Below are 23,690 nucleotides of genomic sequence, written 5' to 3'. Positions count from 1 at the left end.
TTAAATATGTTTTGATGTGATCGTTTTTATTGTTTGAAGTTATACATTAAGTACCATTTTCCTGCGAATTAATTTTATTTTCTAAGTATAATACTTCTCTAAGATTGTATGGCATATGTGTGGATGTGAATGATATGGGATTGCAAGCATTATATAAGTATGTATGCGTATCTTAATAACTAGAAATATGACAACATTATATTCCTAATCAAAGTTTTTTATAGTTTACAAAGTTGTATGTGGGGGTGATTCGAATTTTAAAATCTGTTTTATTTGATGCAAGCAATTCTCTATTCATAAGCTTCTTTAACTTTACTAACTTTCGCTGTATTTGCTATTTTGTTTGTGTCAGACTATAAGTTTTTTCAATAACAATATTACTCAATATGTAATCCAGTGCCTTAGATACACACGGTATTAAACAACTTATTTTCAATTTTTATCCACCTAATACCTTATTTAAATCTTAAACACCTTAAAACTTATTATTAAAAACTTGTATTTTCACATTAAAATATTTTAATTAACAATCTGCCGTACAATATCTGGTGGCAGCATGAAATTATTCTTTCTCAGCGGTATGTCACTGAGTTGGCGATCGATCGGTTGGCGTGTATCATAGAGCGATGGCGATTGACATATAATGGCGAGAGTGCCGAAAACACACGACAGCGTAAATGTCCAGAGAAAGAAGCGATCTAATACCATCGATACAAATTTCCAGTCCTCGACGATCTGGTGTAAATAGTAAGGAAGATAAGTTATGAAACAAAAATTAAAAATATATACGTATTTATATCAATTAGGATTTATTTGTATTAAAATAAACATTAAGTGAAATGTTGTAAACTAAAAAATGCAGTTAGGCACTTGAGTGTCAGTTGCGTTTCATGGTTAAATTGAACTATTCCCAATTAAAACTAAGAAATGTGAAACAACTGCGTATGATCTAAGTATATTAGGATCAAGGCATATTTATGTACCAAGACTACTGTGATCATGCATATGATCGAGAATTTGTGTAGGGTAGAGATAGAATTTTCGGTTCTTCGATGGAATGTTAAAGCCTAACTAAATTGTGTTACTTGGTTATATGAGTTACCAGATGAGGTTATCCATCGCAAGAACATTATCATTACAGAAACCTGATGCTGCCTGTAACATCTTCACAACTCATGTTTCACTGAGAGAGATGCTCAACGTTTCGATATAAGTGAGCGCTGCCGTAATATTTCTCAATCCTACCTATAATATTGGATCATGTTTTTGATATTACGACTATGAAAATTTGAAAAGGAAAACAAGAAATGAAATGATTAAGATCTTTTTGGTAAAAAAACATCTAAACAATTTCTTCGAAGATTGCACAATTGCCTTGGACAATAACACACGCCAAATTTTATGAAAATATCTCCTCAAATGAAAAAGTTTTCCATACAAGCACTTGATCAAGTGGTTCAGTTTGTATGGCATCTACATATGTATATGCTATAGTAATCCGATCTGAACAATTTCTTCGGAGATTGCATCATTGCCTTGGGAAGTAATCAATCCCAAAATATCTCGCCAAAGCTTTATTCCGATCGTTCAGTATGTATGGCAGCTATATTCTATAATAGTCTGATATCGGCCGAACAATATCGTATATATACATACGAACGGACGGACGTTTTCTTTTTGGTGTTTCAGGGTTTAATAGACAAATTTGAAGAATTGTCTTAATTCAAGGGATAAATTTATCTTATAATGGTGCATTGTTGTATCTAAAATGAGTAAAATCGGGTGAAAACTTGCCTATATAATAATATAAGGTTTTCAAATTTCCTGTTGACCGTATGCCATACTTATATATCAGTCAATATGTAAGATATCTATGAAAAATAAACTGGACGTATAATATTGGATATACTATTAGTTATATGCCGAAAATATGTGAATTTAGTCTACAAATTATCCCAACTCGAAATACTACATACATGCATATATTGATTTTTGTTATTTTAACAAACATTATGCCGAACTTGTCGTTCAAAGTGTTATATAATATATTTATAAAACTCATCAATATCAAAATTAACACAATCAGCCCATCCCTTTCTCTGTCCCCAATATATGTGTGATACTTTAATAAAATTAAATGAACAAGTTTTCTTAAAAATTGTGTGTGAATATAAATGAATTAGGTCTAGACTTTGGTCCAAACCTTATATTCTTAAAATAATGAATTGCGATCGCTCTAGTTGATGTTTTGAGATCAACTCATTATACTTGTATTGTGTTAAATTTAGCTTTTTCAGTTGAGTTTATATCCCATATATCTCATGTGAAGATAATTTTAATAAAATTTTAACTGACGGAAAGTATAATATAGTAATAAAACTAAGTGAGTCTATGACCTATAATATAACTTAATATAATACCAAATTTGATTGTAATCCCTTTACAATTTCGTCGAATAATGCATGTGAAATAGATTCACAACATTTTTTAATATAAAACTTTCTTAACACCTGAAGGTATTTTCGCTGCTTTGGCACTTGAAAGTTAAAAGAGTATAAAATGTTGGGTTACACTCGAACTTAACCCTGCCTTACTTGTTTGTTTCATGCCATTTTGTGGAACTTAATTTGCCTAGGTGTTAATTAGTGTAATGTTTTTTCAACGTTTGTTGAGACGAAAGAAACCCTCGGTTTTTTCGGATTTCCAGTTGCCATTAACCTTTCGAACGAATAAATAACTAACATGCCTTCGATAATTTGTTCAAAATAGTTCAGAGTGCCAACTCACGGCAAGTATGCTTCAACAAATTTATTTGCAATAGAAATTTGATAAATGTGTAAAATAAATAGATGAAGTGCATTCTTGAATGTGCAGGCAGCAGAAAAGTTATGGCTATAAATTATAAATTACGCTTAAATCACGCAGCTTTATGGACTTGTTTTTTCCTAGTTGTTGTACAAAGAGCCGTTATAAGTGAGAGAATTTACGCCATCAATCGAAATCCCCTTAAGCAATCAATAAACTGACAACCAAAATGAAAATAAATCTTAGAACGTTTCTAATACAGCCCACATCTCTCCTTCCGTCCAAACGGAATGCCGCTGTGCCCTTCATCTCAACACTCAAACATATTTAATATTTTATCATGAATATTGTTATTGTATTCACAGGGTGTTATTCATAAAAAATAATAATAGCAAAAATGGAGTAGAGTATGACATGGCAACCACCACACTAACTAAAGAAGTGGAAATAAAAAATAGTAAACCAATAACGCGAAGACAAACAAATAAGCGTCGTAAAAATGCAATAAACCAAAAGAAACTAAGCAAATAAATAGAAAAAGAAGTGCTTCTAAATTCAGTGAATGTTTAAGTCCTTTGTTGCGAACGAATCGAAGTCAGACGCAGTCCTTGCTTGAGCCGTCAATAAAAAATATTTAACATCAGGGCTTTACGTGTATATGTAAATATTTTTCATGCCTTCAAACACTCACCTCATTATCCTTGTCGGCATCTTTAATGTGCTGCGCAATAAAACGCACCGCACGTAATGCCTGCAGCACTTCGGGTGTCAAATTGCGCGGTATCACATTGTCAGAATCTAGCGAAAATGAAAAAAGAGCATAGAAAAATAGTAGATATCGAAATTGTAGTGAGCAAGTTAAGGGAAATTTTAATCTTAAAGATATTTATCCTATTCAGAATTAAGACGAGTTACAAGAAAAATAACCAACGCCGTTTCTAGAATCTAGAAATAATCATTTCTTGTTAGAAATTAAAATGGCACAACTCTTTAGGAAAATTTGTAAAATTGTATTTTATGAGGGGACTTCAAGGTTAAGGGTTGTTAAGGGTTGTTAAGGTTGAAAAAGCAATCATTACTTAGTTTATATACATCCTATATGCCAGTGTCCCGTAATTAAGGTATGAACTGTCACACAAAGCGAGGAAAGTTGTATCTGAATGGACTTTTCGAGATCAAAGAGATAGTTAGTCCTTAAAATAAATTGCATAAATTCCTTTGATTTATATCAAAGTCGATAATTTTAAGTTTCACTAAACTGTAACTAAACTATGCTGTTATGCAATTCTCTCTGTCTCATTTTCTGGATCTTTTAATTTTTACCTGAAAAATCGATTGCTGAAATCAAGAAATATACTTTCGACTTTTCGAAGCCATATATGTTTTCTCTATATAATTTCATCGTGTCGATGCTTTTAACAAGTCAAATTCTACTAAGAAAGTAGGTTTTGGTTAAAGTCATGAGTTAAAGAGAAATTTATGTTTATGTGTTATTATCTTTTTAAAAGCGCTTGTGATTATAAATGGGAATAAGGCCACTTGAAACAAACTGGAAATCAGTGGGGAAAAGGTATATATCGGTTACCTTTAGTTAACGGGTGCTCCATATATACATATAGGGATATTTTTTGCTGGGTATTACTTGGAAACTTCAAAAACTTAATTTCGAACCATTTTTTTATTTACTTATTTTAGTGTGTTATGCATTTTAGAGTATTATACACTCACCAATCGAATTTTGTACACCATTATCGTACGGTCCCTCTTGACTGTCCTTAAATTCACTGGGAAAATCGCTAATACTATCGCTGCTTGCATTTGGATTGCATAATAGTAATCAAATAACGGTAAAAAAAAGATAGTACAGTTATAATTTTAGAATTCATACATAAATACTTTGAATATGATGAATAACCGAGATCAAAAAGGAGCTTAAGCAGCAATGTTAAATGTTAAAGTGCGCTCAAAATGCCTGTTTTACAATTTTTAAATTTAATAATAACGAAAAAGGTTGCCACATGTTTCTAATTTAAATAAAAATTAAAATAAAATAAATGTTTTTTATAAGTGAATAATAATTAGAAGGCGATTTATTAAAAATATTAATTATTTCAAATATATTTAAATGTATTTAAATAAATATAAAAAAAAATCGTAAACTTACCGCACATCAATTTCATTCGTATAACCATTACTGGGCGTAGAATCATCATAGTCTGGCAATGTATACTGGGTGCGACGCATCATCATCAATTTTGGCATAAAGTGTAAAAAGAGTTTACGCACAAGTGGTGACATTTTATGCGTAGACGGTGATCTACATTCATACAATAAAAATATGTTTTTGTTTTAATATTCTCACACATGAAAATGTAAGCTCGCTTTCTAGCATATTTTCAAACACTTGATTTCTTAATATCATATAATAAATCATAAAATGTTAAAAATAATCTATTATTTTCCATAAATATACTATGTGACTTACCTAAAGTGTATATTTAAAACACATACCGTTGTCCAAACGGACAACGAGACCAGTATCATTGTAAAGAGTAGATATTTGCCTAGCAGCGGTACGGCCAAAGATGTTGGCGGAATAATTTCAGCCAACAGCAAGAAGAACACAGTCAACGAGACAAGAATTGAAATACATAACGTAACCTGCCAACGAAATTCAAGTGTAGAGTTTTCTTCTACATACAAGCTCAAGCAATTTGAATACTTTTTTTGTTCAGTGTAATGGTATTTGAAATACATGTTCGCTTTTTTCATTTTTATTTTTTTTTTTTTTGGTTTTTATTTGCTTTTTCAGAGCTTGGTCAATCCAAGAAATCCACCTGACAAACAAGCAAAAAAACGAGCAAACCGTTTTACACTCAAATCAACAAATATGCATACAGTACATACGGTTAAACCAATTTAACAAAATAAATAAAAACTATCAAATAATATATTCATTGCCAATTGTAAACTTAGTCCAACTAGTTACTGAACAAAAACAAAAATAACACAAAGTAAACAAATTGAACAATTGTAGTTAGAATTTTGAGTAATTTTGACACAAATGCACATACAAGTCAGAGAGCTTTAAGCAATAAATTATTTAAAATCTGTAGATTGCAACAAGAAATATTTTTGTTAATTAATTTTTCTTTTCTGGATTTTTCGTTTATTTATTGCTAAAAGTCAACATAAGTTGCCTTTGTTTTCACAAAGATTTATCTAATTTTTTTTTAACAAGAATTAAATTTAATTTTGAGTAATAAAAAAAATCTACATACAAACATATATTCGTTGCAGGAACTGAAAATGCTTGTTTGTGGATCGCCACAAAATAGCGTTATTTACACAAATTAAGCAAATCACTTTATTAATAAATTTGTTTGTCATTTATCTGTTATTTGTTTTCGATAGCCACTATCTACTTTTTTCCTTAAAAACGCTTTATAAAAAGATAAAAGTAAAAAAGTAACCAAATATACTTGTATATTCGCAAGCTACCATAATACGCTGAAAACTATTCGGCTTTTTAAAATTAAGTGAAGTTTTTTCAAATCAGAAGAGCTCTTCAAATATTTCGTAAACAATATCAGACGTCAACACACCTATTTTATTTCAGAAATCAAAAATATTCATTTTTATGCCATACTCTACATTTAAATAATATAACGGCTTCTTTTAAATTCTTGTCGTATTAGTGCACTTACTTTTCGTTCTAAGAGAGTTAAAATTAATTAAAACCCTTAAAGAAATTCTTCCTCTCATTCATGTATGCAAAAAAAATAAAAATATTTGTGGATTTACTACCTAGGCTACTTATTTGGTTCTACTTTACTCCTCACTTAGGTTGTGACCTAATAGTTTATGTGCCAAATAAGTTTTAAGCTGACTTTAAAACAGCTGTGAAACCTGCCAAGTGATTATTTCGATTAGAAAAACTTTTTTTATATTAGTCAAAAGACAAATCGAAAATATATTATACGCTGAGGTAGTACCTTTGAACACAAATCATCAAAGTCATAATACATCAAAACTAATAAAACTAGCTATAACTAAAAATTTCGGCCTGTTACTTTCCTGAAGTGTGTATGAAAAAAAAAACCATTAATCTTCGACGTCATAAAGAAAATAATGGAAAGACTTTGAAAGTTGGATATGTAATGAATTATCATTGATGTTGTTGTAGCATAAATTATGTTCATCGATTTTTCGGCTTATTTCACCATTAAATATTCTAACTTGTGTCCCTGGAACAGTTTGATATATATCGCATGTAACAAACTAAATGTTGATCGAACTTATTTTCAACATTTGATTCTCTGAAGCTTCCAAAACTTGAATCTCAAGAAATTACTTTCATTTATGAGGTTTGCATCCACTGAATGGGTCTTAGCGGTAGTAGGCTTCTTTGAATTTGTACAAATAAGTATGCTTCTTGGAGGGAAAGATCTAAATGGATCCCATGTAGCTACACCGCAGCACTAGTTCTCTACTACTTCTCAATAATATCCAGCAACCGCACGGAGGCGACTTAAAACTCTCTATAGTTGACGGCTTTCATCAAGACGCCCATGAAAATAGCGATTAGAAATAAAGAGACTGAAGACTTAGTTACTTTTTAGCATTATTTTTATTCTCAAAAAAAGATAATTCCTAAAAGAAGATTTAAATAATTTTTATCGATTTACTTTTATCGATCCTTCGTTTGAAAGTTTATTACTCGGTATATATAAATAGTTTATCAACTAAAATAAAATAATTCACTATATAAACGACAACATTAAACAAACCTTGAAATACCGGGCAAACAATAACACCACAAATAAATTTAAAAAAAAAAACTTACAGACAATGGAATTCAACATACAAAACAACAAACTTTATGCACCAATTCCCATTTTCCCACATTTCTCATACAAAGTATCACTTCTATTTTATTACGTATTATACTTCTGCTTTTAATTGTATTGATGTATTTGCTACACAAAAACAACAATTTGTATACAATAAAAAATCGTTTAACCAAAATAATACATACATATAAATTGAAATTGTCAAAATGTTTGCAAATACCAGCAAAAAACTACAATCAAAACTGCGGCGCTACTGCGAGCAAACCAACCGATCTCAGCTTACTTGTATGTATGAATGTAAGTACGTATGTGTATTGATATTCTTGTATGCGTGTACGTTGTGCTGTAGGTATGCGTGTGTGTGTGTGTGTATGGTATTAGTGAGGGCGATGTCATTGAAAAGATGAGTATTTCACTTAATTTGTGTAACTAACGTTATTTTTAAATCTTTTGGAATAAATTTTTTTTTTAATTTTTGATTTTCGATGAATTTACGTTATGCGATTTCATTACTTCTATTAAGCATAGCGCATACTTTTTGCAGCTAACCTTGGTAAAAAAGCTGCTGATAATGGCTCGGTACTTAAAAGTACTTGAAGTACGCCTATGCTTAATTTCATTCAGGTGGGCAATTATGAAATAAGTATGCGGCATTAATAAGTGATTAAAATGCAAAAAGAGAGTATAGAGTGCATATGCTAATAAAAATTGATAGACTAAGCTACGCAGATGTAGAAAAATATATTTTGATTAATTAGTAGTTAGTATTGATTAGTTATTTATTGAAAATTTTCAAAACTGTTGAGTATTAAAAGCTTAAAATGATTCAGTTTGTTCAAAAAATAGTTTTAATAGCTATTTTAGTGCATTTCTAACTTATTTTGGAATTATTATTTTTTTGTTATGTATCTAAACAAACAAAAAAATATATATTTATATATGTATCTATTTTTGTGCATTATCATTTGAGTCATAAATTTATTAAAAAAATAAAAACTAACATAGTTATCTTTTATATTATTATAAGCATTTTTTTGTGTATGCTTATTTGAATAGCTTTTTCTTGGTGAAAAATATGTACATATGTATTTATATCTATACAGAGTTTTTATAAGAAAAAATTCTTAAAATTTGTACGCATTTTTTTTTTTAATCTTACCAAAAGAAATTAGCGAAGTGTAATATTAATATTTTTTATCTAAATAAAATAAGTTCTTTAAAATTATTTTTAAAAGAAAAACTTTGTCAATTTTTCATTTACTTAGCACACTTACAAACATTTAACTAAATATATATAATACCCTCAATCTGACAACATTTATTAGGTTAAAAGTACCGTTAAGGTGAAAGAAATTAATAATTGCCTACATACAAGTTATGATGTTAGCACAAATTTATTGTATAAATGTTCAATTAGACTTTTTTAATGCAGTGAAAGTGTGATTAGAAAGTAAATCATGTATTTGAAGGGTATAAGTGTTTTAGAAATAGTTTGATAAGAGATCGCATGCAATATAAAGCATTTTTTAGAAGTACAGTAAACACTATAAGCAGTAAAAAACTTTTGTCAATACAAAAATAGTAAAGTATATAAAAGTATAAATAAAATTTGCAAAACAAAACATGCATAATACAAGTACACTAATATACAGCTGAAATACATATATTTAAAAATTCTTCAAAAATCTGAACAATTAATTCACTTAGAACACACACATTTTGAGCCATTAACTAATTCATATGACGACATTTTTGTTATCTTTTCTATCAATTAGAATACAGCTAGTAAAAAAAACTAAATTTTTTACAGAATTTGTTACCTTCTCGCCGGAATCGCTGGGCAAATAAAATACCAACACCGTTAAAAATGTCAATGCAACACAGGGCACAATTAAATTAACGGTATAAAATAGTGTTTTGCGACGCATGGTGAGCTTAAATGTTATATCTGTGAAATAAAAATATTTCAAAGAGACTTGAGTTTATATAGATATATAATATTATACAAGATATTTTGGAAAAAATAATAATAGAACGCAATTCGATGGTTAATTGTAAAATAATATGCAAAATTGTTAACATTTTAGAGTAAATTTTTTGAAAGATACGCTAAATATTTTGGCTAGAATATAATAAAAATCATTAATATAATCTTTATTTTACCAGAAAACGGTTCCAATGTGTCTGGATAGTATTCCTCATTCTTAGTTGCAGGAACTTCAAGTATGTCCCATTCGACCGATAAGTAAAATTCACTTAAATCAATTCCGATTTGCACTAGATTACTGCCAGGAACCTATGTACGATAATTTTGAAAAATAGCATAACAATTAAATAAAGCAAATCAAAAAACTACTATAAAACCCAAAAAACTAATAAAAATGAAGAAATGGGGAAATTATGTATGCTTTCTAATACTTGTCGATGTGTTTTTATCAGTTTAATTAACGCCACTGTTCAAGTTTCATAAATATTTAATATTTAGTCGTCTGTTTGTATATCGTACAAAACTCAACTTTGATATTTGCCTGCACAGTTTTAAAACTTCATACTAAGAAATCGTTTACACTGCAATGTGCACGATAATATGGCCAACCTTTACCCGGTTATACGAAGATTCAAGAAGTAAGTAAGTTATCAATGGATAAATCATGCATCGCGAACGATATTGAAATAAAAGTTAACCCCTAAATGGGTTATTTTTTTTTATATAAAAAATTTAATATTTTATCAAAATCAATTTCAAATTTTTCAGTATTACAAACACCCTTATTTGACAAATATTGTCTGAAATTTTCTAAAGAAAATACTCAAAACTTGGTTACTATGATGGCATGCCCTCGGAAAAACGGTACCACCGCGTTGACAACAGCACTTCTTAAAGGATCATATGAAGTAAAAAGAAAAAAATGTGGAAAACGGTTGGCCTCAAGGGCCATCCCTGCAACTTCCCTCTAATTTCATACGCTAACGTTCAAATTTCGCTTTTTTCACTGCTTTTGAGCTCTTCGAAATTTTTCGTTTTCGATATCTAGCAAGTAAATCAATCGATTTCGACCCGGTTTGCGGCAAACGATGTGTTTCTTCAAGGTTTAGAACTGATTAGTTTTTGGATCGAAATTCGAAAAAAACGATTTTTCAAAATTTTTATTTTTGAGATTTCTCGAAATCTACTGGTCCGATTGGGTCCAAACTTACACGAAATTCAAGTGCAATGAAACCCTTTGGAATGCCGTTTAGTTTATTCAAATCGGTTGAGCAGTTTAATAGTTATAAGAGGGTCACATACATCCACACACACACATACATCCACACATACATACAGACATACGGACATCATCGTAGACATGTTCGGGGAAGCTTCCTCGACCCTCAGAACGTCGAGATCTGTTTAGAACTCGATTTTTGCAAAATGGGGTGAAACCAATATCTTCCCGATTTTTAGAAAATTTTCCATTTTCTTAGCGGGAAGTTAAAAATAAGTGTTTTAATTTAGACCATAAACTAGGTATTGAACGAATGAAAAAACAAAATTGAAAATTTCATTTTTGGCAGACGTTTTTACAATAAAATTCAAATTTTCTCGATTTTTTCTTAAATAGTTGTAATTGAAAAAAATTTCTTCATTCAAAACATATAAATTTTATCTTGAAGACCTATGTAAAATATCCATATTAATTAATCATTAAGATTTGTTAAGTAGTTCGCGAGAAATCTTGACAACCAACTTTGTAAACACAGTTTCGAGAAAAACGTGTTTAAAGGTGACCTCGAACGCGCTACTTTTCAAGACTGTATCTCCAAAACTATTACTAGGATCAACTTGAGAATTTTGAGACAATATTCTAGAGATATTTTAGAATTAAATAACACAATAAATATATTAATATTTTTTTAAACCCATTAAACCCATGTAACCCCTTAATACAAATAGTTATCTTATGAGAGTTGGGTGTCAATTTCAAAGATAATTGATTGTAATTAACATGTTCATATTGTATATGTTTTTTTTAGCACGGTGTAGTTTAGCATCGTTTATGACATTGGTTGATATCTTGTCTGGTCTCCACAAATCTAATAAAATGATTTCCTTCCCACTGCTTGGCTTTAGGCCGAGAATGTCTTTATGTAACAGATATGATCCAGGTTCGCTGATAGGTTGGCTTAATCACGTCGCTTGAACAGCTACAAACTCTCCAGCACCCAAATGTGGACTTAACCAGTATATAATTTTATAATAAATAACTCTAATAAATTTTTTTCGATTTATGTGTAGTCATTTATGCATTTGTTGCTACGGTACTGAACTTTTTTGTAACTTTGGCCACACTTTATTGCTCAGGAATTCATATTCCCACTTGGAGTAGCACCTCGTCAGTTTAGAGATCAAAATTTATAACAAAACCGAAATAATAAAGGTAAAACCCAATCAAGCAAAGTTACACTGGAACCTGTGGCCCCAGCAAATCAAACAAAACCTGCAGCGGAGCAAGCGCACCGCCATTTTATTTATTACGATCTAAAAATTGATACAAGCGTGCACATACACACATACATAACATATATAAATCTAACTTATTTTACCAACACTTGTGTGATTGTGGCGCATAAATTGCAAATATGTTAGCGGTGCGAGAATGGTACTGTGGCTAAAAGTTGATGTGAGTATCTACAATTGTTTGTATGTATGTATTTAGAAAACAGAGAAACTAATAAAAAAAGAGTAGCATAGCAAAAGTTAAATAATAATAATAAAATACAACTGAAAACATAAAAGTTACTTCGTTCAGTAACTCTGTGGCTTGCAGTAGCTTTGCATTCCCCTCTTGCCAACACTACGCTGGCGCTCACCTGATCCAAATGCTTCAAATCCACTTGTGCACCGTTGTATGTCCATGAACCGAATTTCATGAAGCAAATTTGCTCATCGTAAGGAAAATATTCGACATTCATTTCGCAGGAGGACTTGTAGATAGCTGGCGGCTCCCAGAAGACCTCGCCGGTGTATTTTAGTGTTGCCTTTGTCATAAGTGTTACCTGTGGATTGCACATATACGTAGACAAATATTTTACAAATGCATGTATGTTTGTGAGTATGGATATATGTAATTAAACACCATTTATTTAATATATTCTTAAAATTATTTTTGTTCTATTGCGGTTTTATACTCCTAACGCTTGTTTGTGTCACCTAAAACTGATCGGGATATTGGATCGTTCACAAAGTAATTTCCTTTGATGACAACAGCTGATCATATTGAATTTTTCGCAGCCAACTTCACACTTAACTACTTTACTGTTATATGTTTGAACAGCTGATATACTAAGGCTTGCTTGTAAAAAAATTTCGTAATTTTTTTGGAATATATTGTAGTTATTCTTTGATGTCCCATAAAAGATGTAATGGAGAAGATGTGTTGACCGAACGCCAATGCCAAAATTGGATTAGTTCCGGTAATTTTGATCTTGAGGATATACCACCACCGAGAGATTACTTAAAGATTAAATTTGTCTAGTGCAACCATTCACAAGCATACGTCTAGAATTAATTTCGAAGCTTGACATAGGGGTTCCTTATGTTCTTACAAAACGAAATTTATCTCGACTGTGATTTGTTTATTAAACGTCAAAAAAGTTATGAATTTTTGAAGCGCATTATAACTAGCGATACTAGTGGATTGTTTACAAGAATGAAAAGCGCAAGAGATCATGGTCTAGAAAGGATGAAAAAGCTCAAACCACTTCGAAGGCCGATAATCACCATAAAAAAGGTTATGTTGTCTGTTTGGTGAGATTTCCAAGGGATCGTTTATTTTGACAATAACACGATTAATTCTGAAGTACATTGTGATCAGCTGGAAAAATTTTGTGATCTGTTCAAACAGAAGAAGCCAGAATTGGTCAATAGAAAATGTGCAGTGTTTCACGAAAACATAATGCAAAACCGCATACAAGTTTCATGACTCGCCAAAAGCTTTTGCAGATTAAATGGGATGTGCTACCAAACCCACCATATTCTCCAGACCTAGCAACTTCGGACTATTACTTGTTCCGGTCTGTGCAAAATTTTTTAGATAGAGGAACCTTCACCTCAAATCAAGACGTCAAAAACGATTTGGACAATTTTTTGCCTACAAGGATCAAAAATTTTATGAGCGTGGAATCAATGTCTTTCCCGAAATATGGTAAAAGATACACAATAAAAAATCCCACTAAAAACAACGAAATTACCAAGCGAACGACCCAATAGATATAGAGTTATACATGTATACATATGTATAAATGATCAGGATGACGAGACGAGTTGAATTTCAAGTGACTGTCTGTCTGTCTGTCCGTCCGTCTATGCAAGCGATATCTTGAGTAAAAATTTAGATACAAGATTGTTATTTAATTGCGAGGGCCATCAATCGTTGATAAAAGTTTTAAAAAGGTGAGTGGCCCCGCCCCCTATTTAGTTTAATGTAAATATATTCTAAACCATTCAAGCTATAATAACCAAATTCGTTCAGGGAAAATATTTTTAGTATCCCTACCTACCCTATGAAAATGGGTAAATAACGGTTTTGTTAAAAACTACCAAAAGTGCGAAAAATCTATAACTAAATGCGCCAGAGACATAGCGTTTTATACCCGAGTTGGTACGAGTGGGCTTTATAGGAGCCGGTGTCAAATTACGACGATGTGCGTGGCACCGCCCACATTTAGGTGAAAATTTATATCTCGAGACCTACTTCACCGATATCAACCAAATTCGAAACGTAATATTATCCTGACTTTTCTACAACACGGTAACGAAAGTGGGCGAAATCAGACAAAAACCACGTCTACTAACCATTAACACAATTTTAAATTCCATCTGATTCTTTCACTTTCCAGTATACAAATTAAGAACCAATCAATGTATCCGGATAAAACTTTGCTAGTGATTTTGAAGTGACCTTATGACCAAAAATTGTCCAAATCAGACCAAAACTCTTCAAGCCCCAGATACCGTATATGTGGACGCCAGTTCCTATTGCGAACTTTTTACCGAAAATATCGGTCAACCTGTCAGATATTTTACAGAAATTTTAAAAGAATTTTTGCGAGAGTATAAAATGTTCGGTTACACCCGATATTAGCCTTTCTTACTTGTTAATAAACATTTTTTATTGTGTATATTTTATACATAGGCATTATTTTGAATTTTTCCGGCTTATAATTCATACGAAAAACTAAATTTTACTCGTACATAGTATGTAAATACTTTCTAGTATGTAAATACTATACTTGTATTAATTACTCACCTCATAATTGCCATCCCAGTTATTGTACAACACTATATCCGGTACCCAAATATGTTCAGATGGCACATAAAGTTGTTCAACACCACCATATTCCTCAGGATCCCATCGTAATTTGTAATCGAACCAACGCTGTAAATTTTGGTTTTATTAAAAAAAGTTAAAAGTTAAGGTTACAACAGTATTTCAGCATCGACCGTATGCTTGGAGCAGGTATAAAAGTTTGTTTTCCTCAGAACAACATTTTCAAAAAAAAAAACATGTCAAAAACATAACCTAGCTCAATAAATTTTTTCCGATTGACTTGAAAAAAATTACAGTATTTTTTAAACAACATTTTCAAACGAAAGACTTGGAGATTTATTATGTTGCATAATTAATTTGTTATAAACATTTCCCTAGGTCTATCTCGTATTTTACTTAAACCATATCAAAAAACACGTTAACTTTGGTGGCAACGAAGCTATAATACCCTTTACAAATACAAAAGATTCTTAACACTAACTTAATTTTGATTGATCAGTTTCTATGGCAGCTATCTGCTATAGTAACTCGATCTGAACAATTGCTTCGGAAGATACACAGGACTGGACAATAAACCATTCCAAATTTGGTGAAGATACATTGTCAAAAGAAAAAGTTTTCCATACAAAAAATTGATTCCGATCGTTCAGTTAGTATGGCAGTTATAATCTATAGTGATCCGATTTGAACAATTTCATTGATTCTATCATTGCCTTATATAATAATGTATGTCAATTTTTTGGAGATATCTCGTCAAATGAAAAACCTTTCATTACAAGCACTTGATTTCGATCGTTCAATTTGTATGGCAACTATATGCTATAGTAGTCCTATATCGTAATCAACTCTTGTATGAAAAACTCTTTTATTTGTCGAGGCAACAACGCAATCTCCGAAGAAATCGTTCAGATCAGATCACTATATAATATAGCTGCCATATAAAATGAACGATCGGAATCAAGTTCTAGTAAGGAACCTTTATAATTGTGAAGGTTATTATAGCTTCGGTGCAACCGAGTTCAACGTTTTTTCTTGTTTTTAATTTATAAAACGTAAACTTTTTTTTACCGGCAGGCAACCCTCGACAGCCATTATCTAACGAACGGTTATAGTTCTAAGATGAAAATGGTTCTCATTAAATCATTCAGAAGTTCTGAAAAGGAAATTGTATATCTGATCTAAAGCGGCACTATGTCTTACCAGTAAGGCAACAGTCAATAAGGGACGAGACACCATATGGCTATTCCAACGAATATAAAGAAGACCGACTCCATTATCTTAATCTGGAATTTATCAGCTTTTGAACTAGCTTAGCTAATAGATCTATACGAATGTTCGCTTTACAACTCAAAACCACAGTCAATACTTTTTTTGTGATCATCTACGGTTGATGTTTGAGAGCCTTGGTATAACCACCAAATTTATTTTCACATCTTTTTAAAGCCGTTTTACGGGCTTTAGGAAGGCAGTTGCATCTAGGAACGCACGCTCTGCAAAAATTTGATTCAGCTGTGGATATCTATAAGCCCTTAAGAATTTTTATTGGAACAGCATACCTAAAATAACAATAATAAGAAGTGTATTTTTTGGAGTTCGAAGCAAGAACTGTAATATTCCAAACCAAGCTAATAGGCTCGAAGAAGATTTTGCATGTAAAATACGTTCGTTTGTATTGACTGCGAAGAGACGGCCTTGGATACAAAAATACAATTTATAAATTTTTGGATTAAGCCTTCGCCGCCCGTAGCCATATTAATAATCATATATACGCAATTTTATATAAACTAAAATATACTTTTTACATGCACTGTTCGAGGTATGTTCAAAAAATTATATTGTCAAATTTTTTTATTATGTTGCTATACGAGTATGTACAGGCTCCTGAAATACGATTAAATTTTCAGCTGTATCCATCGCTTAATTTTGTCTGTAGCAGCCGCTAAGGTTCGACATGTTTTTATGAGCTTGGCGATTTGCGTTTGTTAAAAATGGATAGAAATGGATAAAAAAATTTGTTCGTGAATTCATGGCCAAAAACAATACTGTAACGATGCCCCAGCCTCCATATTCGCCAGACATGACTCCGGGTAACTTTTTCCTATTTCCAAAAATAAAAAGAACCTTAAAGGGCTAAGGGCTATCCCAAAACATGAGATTGAGAATTGTTTCGATGATTGGAAAAAGCGCTGGCATTAGTGCCAAATATCGCAAGGGTATTATTTTGAAGGCGACAACACTAATGAGTCAAATGAATACATTTATTATTATTTTTTTTTTTTTGAAACGAAAATGCCCGTTATTTTTGCAACACACCTCGTATATAGATTACGTTATCGAAGAAAAATATTTATTTATTTAATTGGCGAAAAAGTGCCAATTTTGATGTATCTACTCACCTGCTTCACCCACAAATTGGTGGTCATAACTTGATTTCGTAAATTCACCTCGATGAGTTGGGACAACTTTAAACCTAACCATACTGTCAATGTCTCAGTATTATTGACAACAGGGCGTATGAGTCGATTGTAATTACTCAATAAATCATCATAAAGACGTTTCGTGTCTGGATTTGCCTCAAAACTGACAGGAGCTAAAAGTTAAGGGTATTTTAGAAAATTAATTTAATTTCAAAATAAATTAGAATACTTTAAATTAAAAAGAAAAGTACAGCTTAGAACTGCAGTGTAAAAAAATCGTTGCTAAAGTATTTGAAATAAATATCCCTAAATACTTAAAAGCTTCTCCCAATAAGAACACACCTGATAAGCACGTCAGCTGAGCACGTGCCAAACGTAAACAAAAACATGAGCAATAAGTAAATAATAAACATAAAAACTTCCCAAACAAACTCAAACTACAGTGTAAATTTATTGTATCCAACTGCAAAAAATAACCCAAAACAGAGTAAATCAACGCATGCGCACGAGCTAATGTCAAACTGACAGCTGTCAGCAATATGAACTACCCCTAGCACATAAGAATTGCAAAAAAGTATACAGAATATAAATGCATAGAATTCTTCCACACCCCAAAAAAATAAGTAAAGTTTTCGTTTATTTGTTTTTCTTCTTGCCACTCACGCGTTGCACTGCTGTAGGCAAAGAGGAGTAAAAAATGCACAAAAACTACTTTTAACATCTTCGCGAGTAGCCAACGTTATCTAATTTATTATTTTACACATTAAAATTGTACAAAATTGCTTCACATATTTTTCTAACACTAAAAATTATTGCCACTGACGAACACAGTCCAAGCGCTTAGGATGCGCTCTTTTACAGGACTAAAGTTTTTGCGTGCGCCGAGCTGTGCGGATGCTGTATCGGCATCTAGATGACATTTGAAGTAAGGGAAATTTCCCTTAAAGCAGGTTTTGACAACAATACTTGTATTAACGAGTTTTTAGTTCGAATTCTTATACAAATTTTGCACTTGCGTAGAATTAATAATACCGAACTTGTTTAAATGCATATTATATTATATGTACTTATATACTTGTATTTATATTTTTTAACGTTTTTTCAAGTATCTTCAACATATTGTATTGTGAAAACATAATGGACATTTTGTGAATTAAAATACTTCATATTATGCAAGTCTGTTATTTTTTAAGGCATTCAACAGGAAAATATATAGGTGCGTCATGAACGAAGAAGGGGTGATGTTTTGTTTACAATTGCTAGAAAAATTTGACGCTGGAGCTAGATATACCTTTACCCAATTACGTAATAACTTAGTACTGGTGCCCTTAAGCAGACCACTCAAACTTAGTACAGTCATAATCACCATTGAAAGGTTTAAAAGAGATCGTATTTCATCCGCCTAACAGGGTATATATGTATGATATACGTATTATTCGACGAAATAAAAAATCGGTTAATAATCACGACCACCTCGTATGTAACGGAATTGTCAAACTACGTAAAGTGCGATAACTTTGACGGATAACTCCAGAAATAGGCAAACATTTTGTGACTGTGAATGCCATCTTATTTACTCTTTACATATTTCCGTTATCCGCAATAATCAGGTCAACGGAAACCGATTCATAAGTCGCTCATGCCTTCCATATGCGTTGCTATTTATGCAACTACAAAAAAAATTACATCAAGAACTTTAAAGCATTGGGTCCACAAAATCCTAGTAAACCACCAACTGAAGCGTTAAATCCGGTAATCCGCGCGATTTCCATGCTTCAGGATTCAATTGCGTCACATCGTTCACATTTTATAGTTCTTCCTCCTGCCTGCTTCTGTATTTGGCTTTCGTGTTGCTCACAGAAGATACCCATCAACTTTCACACAGCGCAAGACCCTGACTTAACTCAGTTACCTTTTCCATAAGAAGAAACATGTCGAACATCACCTCGGTCCTCTAAGATGAGTTTTAGGCAGTGGTTATTTACCAAATGCAGCAACGTTAAGCGATAAGCATTTCATGAACTACCCTTTCCTATTATTTCACCCCCTCAAGTGAAGAGCTACATTGTTGCTTGGCGACCATTGTCAGCGTTTGGGCCAAACAAAATTAATTTGTATATATTTTCAGGAAGTGTGGATTTCTTTTTTATTTACAATAATGTGTGCTTTTTGATTTGCACACGATAATGGCAAAAAATTTCAATTACAATTATCCACAAGTTGCGCGTGAAGCCGGTTTTAAGTTGCGGCAATACAAAGATGGACCGATCGACTGGCGTATCTTAGGTAGGCAAATGTAAATCGTAATTACAAACGCAATCCAAACAACAATTTGTATTCGTAGGATCCATCGAAATTGAACGTCTACTGCAGGATCAACGAATCGAGCAGGTGGATGCATTGTTGGCGCATCTCTCCGAAGCGCCTTTAGCCACAATCTTGGATACAAATATATTGGATAGTGGTATAGCCAAGTATTTCATAGTCTCGCAGTTCGCCATACAATATTTGCTCTTCTGTCGTAAGTTTCTCGATGAAACTATATGTGAGTTGCGCGAGGCGCACGCCGAATCCCAAATGGATGTTGCAAAATTGCGAAAATCACTTGCTGAAGCGAATAATGAGATCTTACAGCTACATAAAAAGATCACACAAATCGAGGCAATACACGAAGTGGTATATCCATGTCATCTCTGTACTAAGAGCTTCATCAGCAACGACGCGCTGAATATACACATCAGTCGACGTCACGGCGTGCGGACAACAAACAATGCAGCAGTTCTGGGAAGGACTACTAACGGTAATGACACTGGAATTTCTGAACGGCATACCGAGACTTCCGCCGGCACCAAAGAGCACAATGATTTACAATTGATAAACGCCATCAAATTGGAGCTGGAAATTAAGCAACTTAAAGAGCGCCTTAACAATGCGGAACGCGATATCCGTGAACGCAATATGACAGCGTCAAACAGCAGCAGACGTGGTACGCCACGTGAACCAACGAAAACTGTTAAGAGCATCGCTATACAGAGTGAATTGTTGGAGATTAAAGAACAAGATGACGGCGCAGATGCGACCTTAAATAGCGCCAGCACCGATAGCAGCGAGATGAGAGAACGCAAAGCACAGTTAAACAAGTTGCAGACAAAAATACAAGAATTTGAAGCGTGGCGCCAAATGCAGCAAACCAATAATGAAGAGTCCATTGCTGAAATTAATCGGAAGCTTGGCGAAATCGTGCACACATTGGAAGAGACAAAAGCCGCACCGATTGTGACAACAGTGACTGCGACCTGCGAACCCAAAGTGGAGGAGGAACGCATAGATGCAGCCACCTTGCCAAGACATGGTTCTCCCTCAGTGGAAGATCTCGAGCGCTTGTTAACGCAGAAAGTTGTTGAAATCGGACAAAAAAGCGCTGAAAAGCTGGAAGAGTTCGTACATAACATGGAAGCTAACTATAAAGAGAAACTGGACGAACTTGAACGCGAAATAAAGAGGCGCAACGCTGCTGAACTTAGGATAGTGAGCGAAAAGAAAACTACAGTTGATGCAACACAGGAAACGAAAAACGCAGAAGTGAAAACTATCACACGCATAGCTTCCATTGCGGAAACGAGTGTACCACAAGGCGATATAACATATACAGCATTTAATCCCACGGATAGTGATTCTAGTCTAGGTGCTGAACCGAAGCCTGAAGCAGCGAAGCGTATGCCACGCATGAGACGAAGCATAAATACGGTTTCGGAAGTCGTTGCACCAAATAAGGTCAAGCACATTGATGAAACGTATTTAATATTGGATGAAGCAGTTAGACAGGGGACGTCAGCAGGGAAGCCGAAACCAAGAGTGCGTACAATTAAAAGTGCTGAAACAGCATTGACAGACAAGAAGAATATGCAAGGCGAAGAATTGTATTCGCTGAGCGCGGAAAGCAATAGAACGTTTGTAAAGCCGGAGAATGCGGATTTGGTATTTGAAGAAAAAGGTATGTAGTGTTTTACCAACTATATTGTTGTTATTGTTGAAAATTAATTTACAATTTACAGTCGAAAACGACAGCACGGACATCGCAGAGAGCTTAAGTAGTGAGAGTGAAGAAAGTAGCAGTAAAACGGAACTAACTCCAACTATTCAGAAACCGGCAAATGTCAAAGGAAAAAAAAAACTAGATATTGTGAAAAACCCTAAGTAAACCCAATGACAAATAGTTCCTGACTAAAATTTCTTTATATCTGCATATTTTTTCTTATACTTAGAGCACCGCCGAAACCGAAAATATTCACACGAAACGATGCTCAGAGAATGGTAAATAAACGCTTAATTGCGGCCGGCTTGGAACCGAAAGTAAATGCCATATCCACAGCGTATCGCCAACGCATGAATTCGGAACTAGTTGACAAACGGCAAAAATTAAAGCAGGTATGTTACATGCAATAATATATTAAGTTTACCACGTAGTTTGTAATATCCAGAAGGAAACGTAAAGGAAAATATATATGTATATAAATAGGCTTTCCGTCTGTCTGTATATACACGAACTGTTCCCTCAAATTTTGAGATATCGATTTGAAATTTTGCACACATCCTCTTTTCCCCATTCGGATCACGATAGCATATAGCTACCATAATAACTGAACGATAAAATACATGTCGTTGTATGGAAAACTTTATCTTTACAAAATTTGGAATGGATTATTGTTCAAAGCAACGTATTGTAACTTCGATGCAATCGTTTTTTTTATTTATGTGCAAATATTTAAATTTTGTTTTTTCCCTACACACAGAAATATGCCAACTTTAATGCAACGCGTAACAAAATCAAGAAGCTGGTGGATAAGCTGTGCTCAACAAAACTTCCCGCGCCCGTTAAAGATATGTTGATGCACACCAAACCAATAAAGCCGAAAACGACTTACGATGTAGCGCCACAGAAGCGCGGTGACGTACAAGTCTCCACAGAATTAGAAAGCTTTGAAACACTTGAGTTGACGTCCACGCCCATCCAAACTACACAGACTATGCGTGAAAAAGACGCATTCAAACAACGTTTAGAACGTATACTCGCCTCTCCCATGCGACAGCCCAATGTCGACGATATAAATGTCGATAATCAGCAATTAGCGACTGCACAAATACATACTGCTCCACCTGTGCCATTAACACGTAAACGTGTTATGTTTAATACACTTAGCCAAAACACTGATGGCAGTGGCGAGAGGGTTTAACCATTGATCATTAAATAGCGATATGCATATGTCTAAAACTCCAATGTTATATATACATACATACGTATTAAAAAAATAATAAAATGTGTATATTAATATCATTATACCTAAACTATTATAGGAATATTATATTAGCTGCGCTTGATTTTTGTATATTAAATCGGACACTAATTGATAAGGTATTATGTGTTGCGAACCAGCAGTCAAATCTACCTCCTCGTCATCAACGCCAACGACAACAGACGGAACTGAAAAATTTTTATTTATTTTACTTAAATCTCAAACTAATTACTGCAGACTTAAAATTACCATCCATATTAGCTTTAATGAATACGTGACTCATTAGATTCGGTCGCACTATGCGTTGTTCAGCTTCCGCACGCTGCATATTAGGCATGTACTGCAGCGCCACTTGCTGAAAGTACTGTTCAACGTTATCAGCAAACTCTTGCGCATACTTGAACTCTTCCGGTGAAAGTCGCTTTTCAGCAACTTCTCTAGCTTCCTCTTCGTTAAGAATATGTCTAGTGTAGGTTTCTATTTTTTGTAAGCGACAGCGTAAATAACTAGCCATCACATATCGTATACGTTCCAACTCCATTTGATGTACGATAAATCGAAAGTCATTTTTATCTAAATCCTTCATATTCTCCTCCATATGTGCCACCTGTCCCAGCATCAGCTCCAACATGTCGGTTTGATGTTGAAGAACTTCTGGTGCACATAATTCATTTTGCCAAGCCGTTTCAACAATTTCCAAGACCTGTGAGTAAAAATATAAGAAAAATTGTAGAGGCAAAATTATCTTGACACCTTCTGAGCTGTTATCAGTTCCTCCTCGTCAGCCGGGTCTTCAAAATCCTCATTGTGCTCCAAATCGCTTAGCGGTGGAATAAGATCGCCTTCAGACATTATTATTATGAAAATGTATTTTGTGGAGTTTATTATTTGACTATATACATATAAGTTATGGCGCGCAAATGTAAATTAAATGAAATAAAGTACAAAAAAATAGGGTTTTGTCAGAGATAAAGTTTTGTTTTGGATGATTGATTAACCCTTGTTGAGTAG

General features: G+C 33.1%; 3 protein-coding genes across 5 annotated transcripts; 1 reads left to right on the top strand and 2 right to left on the bottom strand.

The window, feature by feature from the left end:
* nAChRbeta2 (nicotinic acetylcholine receptor beta2) lies at positions 1 to 18,272 on the bottom strand. 3 transcript variants are annotated; one of them, XM_036373053.2, is made up of 11 exons: positions 18,049 to 18,272; positions 17,365 to 17,558; positions 14,948 to 15,076; positions 12,510 to 12,695; positions 9,822 to 9,954; positions 9,479 to 9,606; positions 5,291 to 5,466; positions 4,970 to 5,122; positions 4,534 to 4,616; positions 3,497 to 3,603; positions 1 to 735 (listed from the first exon to the last, which is right to left on the bottom strand). In XM_036373053.2, exons 1-11 carry the CDS (start codon positions 18,104 to 18,106, stop codon positions 520 to 522), a joined length of 1,563 nt encoding a protein of 520 aa, XP_036228946.1. In that variant the 5' UTR covers positions 18,107 to 18,272; the 3' UTR covers positions 1 to 519. The 3 variants fall into 3 exon arrangements, with proteins under 3 accessions (XP_036228946.1, XP_036228947.1, XP_036228948.1); XM_036373054.2 differs by having other exon boundaries at positions 4,534 to 4,613; positions 18,049 to 18,269; XM_036373055.2 differs by lacking the exon at positions 18,049 to 18,272 and adding an exon at positions 17,728 to 17,832.
* A 1,171-nt stretch (positions 18,273 to 19,443) lies between these two features.
* DZIP1 (DAZ interacting zinc finger protein 1) lies at positions 19,444 to 23,631 on the top strand. The gene is made up of 5 exons (XM_014240599.3): positions 19,444 to 19,671; positions 19,730 to 21,379; positions 21,441 to 21,582; positions 21,651 to 21,813; positions 22,179 to 23,631. The coding sequence occupies exons 1-5, from the start codon at positions 19,572 to 19,574 to the stop codon at positions 22,617 to 22,619; spliced, it is 2,496 nt and encodes an 831-aa protein (XP_014096074.2). The 5' UTR covers positions 19,444 to 19,571; the 3' UTR covers positions 22,620 to 23,631.
* Sld5 (DNA replication complex GINS protein Sld5) lies at positions 22,687 to 23,682 on the bottom strand. Its single transcript, XM_014240600.3, has 3 exons — positions 23,433 to 23,682; positions 22,929 to 23,382; positions 22,687 to 22,867 (listed from the first exon to the last, which is right to left on the bottom strand). Exons 1-3 carry the CDS (start codon positions 23,529 to 23,531, stop codon positions 22,746 to 22,748), a joined length of 675 nt encoding a protein of 224 aa, XP_014096075.1. The 5' UTR covers positions 23,532 to 23,682; the 3' UTR covers positions 22,687 to 22,745.
* Between the last annotated feature and the right edge of the window lie 8 nt (positions 23,683 to 23,690).

This window comes from Bactrocera oleae, chromosome 2 (genome assembly GCF_042242935.1).
Source record: "Bactrocera oleae isolate idBacOlea1 chromosome 2, idBacOlea1, whole genome shotgun sequence".
In the NCBI taxonomy this organism is placed as follows: domain Eukaryota; kingdom Metazoa; phylum Arthropoda; class Insecta; order Diptera; family Tephritidae; genus Bactrocera; species Bactrocera oleae.
This window is presented reverse-complemented; position numbering and strand designations above follow the sequence as displayed.